The sequence below is a fragment of the Amaranthus tricolor genome, chromosome 5 (assembly GCF_026212465.1).
Source record: "Amaranthus tricolor cultivar Red isolate AtriRed21 chromosome 5, ASM2621246v1, whole genome shotgun sequence".
NCBI lineage: Eukaryota > Viridiplantae > Streptophyta > Magnoliopsida > Caryophyllales > Amaranthaceae > Amaranthus > Amaranthus tricolor.
In genome coordinates, this window is record NC_080051.1 from 18,068,299 (window position 1) to 18,074,298 (window position 6,000).

Below are 6,000 nucleotides of genomic sequence, written 5' to 3' on the forward strand. Positions count from 1 at the left end.
TGAAAATATGCGACGAGAAAAATAAAACAAGTCCCACATGACTAAGTTTCTTTCTCGTATAATAACTGAAATATATAAATTACCATAGAATGATGAATAGCGCAAAAGTTGGTTTGGTACAATTAATATGGAACGGAGGAAGTATATGATTTATAGTTCAAAGTGTACAAAAAAATAACAAAAAATACTATAGCTTAATGGTTAGAGTAACACATTTATAACATAATGATGTGCAAATTTTAAATTACCGCAAGCGCACGGTGTACGTGTAGCAATATGGGTCGAACTCAGGGAAGCGAGTTAACTAATTTGTTTGATTATGATTACAAGACACAGATCAACAAATAGTTGGATTGAGAAACTAACACTACTGTAAGCAATAACTAAATTGATGCAAATAAAACTAATAATTTAAGCTAAGACGATAATTAATATGAAGACGATGATAATAATATGACAAATCTAGGGCATCGAGAATCACCTAATTCTAACATGGGAATCAATTACTCTCATAATTGTATCAATTTGAGTCTTTAGCATAATTAAACGTGATATAATTAATCTCAAGCTTCCGCTCTATTGATCAATATTGGTTTAAGACCTTACTAGTGTTAATCCTCAAACTTTCATTTTATTGGCTAAACTAATAGAAATTTAACTTAAATATATGTCAATCCTAAATTAATCTTAATCTCAAACTTTTGTTTTATTGAAAAAGTTAATAAAGATATTTAAACTAAGATTCATTAAGCATAGATTTAATCATAGACCCAAATTTCACACAATTAATCGATAAAATATCATTCCATGCTTCGAATTAGGGTTTATTACTTAACCCTAGAGAAGAAAACTACTCACTAGATATGGTGATAAACATGCAATTAATGATGAAAGAAAAACTAATTAAAATACTACACATGAAAATAATGAATAATTTAATGTAAAAAGACAAGTAATAAAGTAATAAAGCAAGAACACTTTCTAATCGAGAAGAACATAAATATAAATTGCAATAAAAATAAACATAACAATGAGTTTTTCAACAATGAAAGCTCTCAAAGAAGAAAAAAAGAGAGAATCTGAAAAATAAAACTAAAAATTGACAACTAAAGCATTAGGGCATCTAGGGCACTAAAAGCAAAAAAAAAAAAATTAAATTAACTAATGCCTATTTATAATCTAAGGTTACTTGGGGAGCAATCTCCCCAAAAATAACTGATTGCTTACAATAGAATAAAACTAAAATAAATAAAACCACTAAAATAGTGAACGAAAACTTGTTGCTTTGCTTTTGACTAGCGAACTTTAAACAACCGCTATTTCTCGCTCAATTGTTGAAATTGGACATATAATATACCGTTGGAAAGCTCTTGAAGTCTACTTTTCAATGCCGTAAACTTCGTATGAATACAATCTTTTTATCAAAAGTTATGACCAAAAGAGTGAGCATATATCAAATTTCACCTCAAAACTTTGTATTTTAAACACTTTTCTACTCTTTTGCCCATCTTCATTGTAAAACATCTTCAAACGAGCAATAATCTTCTTAGTAAACTCTCATCATTAAAACCATAAGAATTATGCTAAAACGATCAAAACCGTTCAAAATCAACATGAATATCCAAAATCGATAAAGTAGCATAAATCTTCAAAATAAGCACGGAATTAGTAACAATGATCATCATTAAGGAGTTTAAAATGATATAAATAAGAGCAAATAATTGTACTTATCACATAAGGTTAAGGGATCAAATCCTAATTCAAACTATTATTTGTTAACAAACTAATAAATTTATATTATAATGTCATTACACTATATCTTTCGCAATTTTCATTCATCCTTTTAGTGTGTGTTATATTTTTGCTATAATTAATTTTAATGATATTTTTCAAGACTTAATATAGGAGAATAATGGAGTCAAAAACACTTGGCTTTTCAAAAGGGATAATTATTTGAAAACTTCAACTCTATTTGTTGAATATAAATCTTACTTTGATCCAAATTCATTTAATTCTATATGATTTTGAAAATTTCATAATTTAACTAATTTTTATATAATAAATAATAGGGACAAAGCAAAGATTTTGAAGGTCCTATTTATTTTTACGATGTCTTTTAAAATAGAACCTTTTATTATAACTAAAGATAAAAAATTTTCCACAGAAAATAAATTAAGATAAAATGTTTGTAACATTATATTATTTCAAATATAAAAAAGTTTACAAATTAAACAAATTACTTAAAAAGTGTTGCTTATAACCGAGCCTGAATAACACTATTTAATATTTGAGGCCTCTTTTTTTCTGGGGGCTATAGGCGGTCGGCAACCCCAGATAGCGTAATAACCGACCCTGATAAATAATTTCTAGTATATCGACTATTGAGCCCTCTAATTTAAAATCCTGGCCGGCTTCGCCCTGTTTTCTTTAACTTTTTGAAACATGATTGAAAAGAATTTACCCTTTTGGCTTAATATGATAGTTATATACTTTCTTCTTTCTGAAGTAGCTGTCATATTACGGTTATTGATATATTTTATCATTCAAGCTTATTTTATATATTGCGCTTAACGTGTAAGAAAAAATATGCTCAAGTAATATCTTGTTTAAATTGTACGTCTAGTTACATATTTCTATGATATTTACTTTTTATAAGTTTTAGTTGCATAATTCAATATACAAATGATTAAAATAATGCATTGAATTGCATAAAAAAAATTACATATAACAAGTATAATGGATCTAAGGAAGTATTATTTGCAGATAAAATGAGAATGTGGAATTTACTAATATAATAAAATTAATTTGTACTGCAGTTTGTAGCTTCTATTGATTACAATATAGATTATTGGTCAATTTACTAACTAAAATCATGCCTAATATATACAGCATACCAATGTTGTGTAATTTGGTCTAACACGCTTAAACAAAGAATAGGAGGAGTTTGTCATCTTTGATCTTCCCCAATTTAGTATGTGTTGGTTTTTGGTTTTTCCAATAATTTACTTTTCGGAGATACAACTTTTCTAGTTTTAGATAGTTTGCTTAATGTCTCTTTTGTAAAATATTATTGGGTTATATAAATGAGACGTAAAATTAAGTGAAAAGAGTGTAAGGATGAAATTAATAGAAAGATTGAGTTGATGGATGTAAAGCGAATAGAAAATATAGGTTCATGTATATAAAATTTATATAAAAAACTTAAAATATAAGCAATTGTACATGTGGTGTCATGTATTATCAACTAATAAAATAAAAAACGTTTAAATAGAGAATGAGATGTTGTTATAGTTGGAGTATATACTTTTTCTAGGTAAAGTCCTCGACTCAATTCGTGTTGCTGCTCTTTTTTTCTTTAATCTAGCCGGTATTCGGGAAAAAAAATTTCCAAAATATATGATAAATAAATGTGAAGATTGAGTGAGCCTCCTAAAGCTGCATACACGTCCATGACCGTTGTGACTTGTGAACATTAATGGCTCGACATTACGCTTGATAATGTGGGGGTGCATCATCTTATGTCCATATCTTTTTATTACGCAATAATCAATTCCTTCTATACTTTGCGTAAAATCCACAGATTTATAAATGTATCAAACATATCGACATTGATTGTCATTTTATGCTATATATATATTATTTGAAATGGCATCAATTCATTCTACACAGAGCATAAAATCCAAAGTTCCATGAATATATCAAACATATCGAAATTGCTTCTCATTTTATGCAATGTGTTTTTTAAAATGGTATCAATAGTTTTTCTTAAATGTATTCATTCAGGTCATAATTGGGTCGATTTTGAGTCATGCATTTCAAGTCGGTTGAAAGTTGAATCTTGTGTCTATATCGATTTTTACATAATTATCAAAGTCAAATTTGATTTGAATCTTGTGTCTGGATCAAAATCAAATTTGATTACATAATTATCAAAATTACGGGTCCATTTTAAACATCTTTCTTATTTACCCTTGACCGCGAGTGCTCATGTAGATATTTTGATTGTATGCTTTAGGGAAAGTTCAGTTCTTTTTTTCCTAAATTGATCATTTGAAATCTCTACTCCAACTTTAAGGAGTTTTAGAGATTATGTATTTGGGCCAGTTCTATACTACTTTAATATTATAGGCTTTGTAGCTAGGATTTGCTTATTCTGTCTGTTATGTATCATTTATAGGAAAGGTCAAATTTTTATACGAGACAATTTCACTGTAAAATGCATCTTATATATAGAATAAATAGCCTAATTATACAAATTAATAGCATACATATATATATATATATATATTCATATCTTAGAAATTAATGCATCCTCCTAAAATAAATAAATATCCTACCAAATATATATTTCCTAATCAAAATCAAAGGCAAAATCTACCGCGTACCGTCTGATCATCAATATTCCATACTAATTAATTTATCTTACTAATCAAAATATACCCTCCTAAAAAATCCAATTAATTATAAATAGATACATGATTTCTATACATGAGAATGATTCAACAAATCAAAGAACAATTAATCATAATCATAAATCAGTCAGTAAATCAATTACTCATCGTATATTCATAATTTCAGCTTCAAAAAATCTTCTTCATCTTGATCAACAATGCCTTCTTCAACCTCGCTATGATCACCATGCTCTTCTTCTTTATTCCATAAACTCAAACTCAAATCCAAACAAACTCTTTTACAGCTAGTCGCTTTCTTCAAAATCGGAACTTCCGCAACGACGTCGTTTGATTTCCTCTTTTTATTATCAACAATATGACTACCCTCACTATTCTGGAAACTTCCATCAGACGTCACATCACTTACCACCGCGGATCCACCATCTCCACCGGAGAGTAATCCTCTATGACGCCTCATATGACCTCCAAGAGCTTGACCGATCGGAAACTCAACACCACAAATCGAACACGCATGAATTTTAGGTTTCGTCGGAATATTCAATTCACCGGAAACCTCACCGGAATTCGCCGGTTTTATCTTCTTATGACTCGCACGATGACCTCCGAGAGCTTGAAAGGATGAAAACTTCTTACCACAAGTCTTGCAAGAGAACATACGACCAACTTCATTATCAGCCATGGCGGTAGAATTAATGGCGGAATTTTGTTGAGAAGAAAGCAACATAAGACAATTTGCCATCGCAAAAGTCTCGATTTCTTCAGCGGCTCCTCTAATTGCCGGAAATCTAGCTATGGTGGTCGTTTGAGTGTTCATCACGTTTTAGGTTTTCTTAGAGAGAGAAAGAATGAATCGTAAATAAAATAGGAGTATTAAAGTTAAAAGTTAGAGTGTTTTAGAGAGAGAAGCTTGATTGGAATGAGTACGAAATTTTGAATGTTTATGCTGGGGGTTACAGCTAGGAGTATTTATAAGATTGCGGCTGAGGGAGATACCTACTTTTCTGCTTTGCTCGCTAATTTACGTGTTTGACTTGGAGTTTTGAGTCTAGTGGAGGGTTTTGTATTATGAATATGAAAAATAATTAAATATACTCCTACTACTACTTCTATTATTTTAATTTTTACCTTTTAATAATAACATTAGGGTTTTTTTTTATGTAAAAATGATTGAAAAGGTTAATTGAGTTGGAAAATAATATAAAAAATAATATAAAAAATACTAAACAATAAAAATAAATAATTTAGATGTATCTTTAAAATTTAAATTCTTAACATGTTATTGTTATTGCCTAGTCATTACACATCATTTTTAGGTATAGTAAAATTATTTTATTGCCTAATTAATTTATTTCGAATATGCATTATATTACATACTGAAACATTAAAATACTCTTTGAGTTGTCTTTATGGTGTAATATTAACTTATTGTTGATTTAAAATATTTATTTTATTGAATTTTTTATTTTTTAACATCATTATTAATACTCTTTCATTCCAAGTTAGCTCACCCATACTATGATGAACAGTTTTTAAAAATATTGTTCAAACCCATTTATTTTTCGATTCGAGTGTGATGGGCCTGATAGGC

General features: G+C 28.8%; 1 protein-coding gene across 1 annotated transcript; it reads right to left on the reverse strand.

The window, feature by feature from the left end:
- Positions 1-4,271: 4,271 nt before the first annotated feature.
- Positions 4,272-5,364, reverse strand: LOC130814344 (zinc finger protein ZAT12). The gene has a single exon (XM_057680468.1). It carries the CDS (start codon positions 5,224-5,226, stop codon positions 4,567-4,569), a length of 660 nt encoding a protein of 219 aa, XP_057536451.1. The 5' UTR covers positions 5,227-5,364; the 3' UTR covers positions 4,272-4,566.
- Positions 5,365-6,000: the final 636 nt, after the last annotated feature.

What these genes read in the sequence shown, in the direction of transcription:
- LOC130814344 (XM_057680468.1), bottom strand. Translation starts at nt 5,226, where the DNA reads ATGAACACTCAAACGACCACCATAGCTAGATTTCCGGCAATTAGAGGA.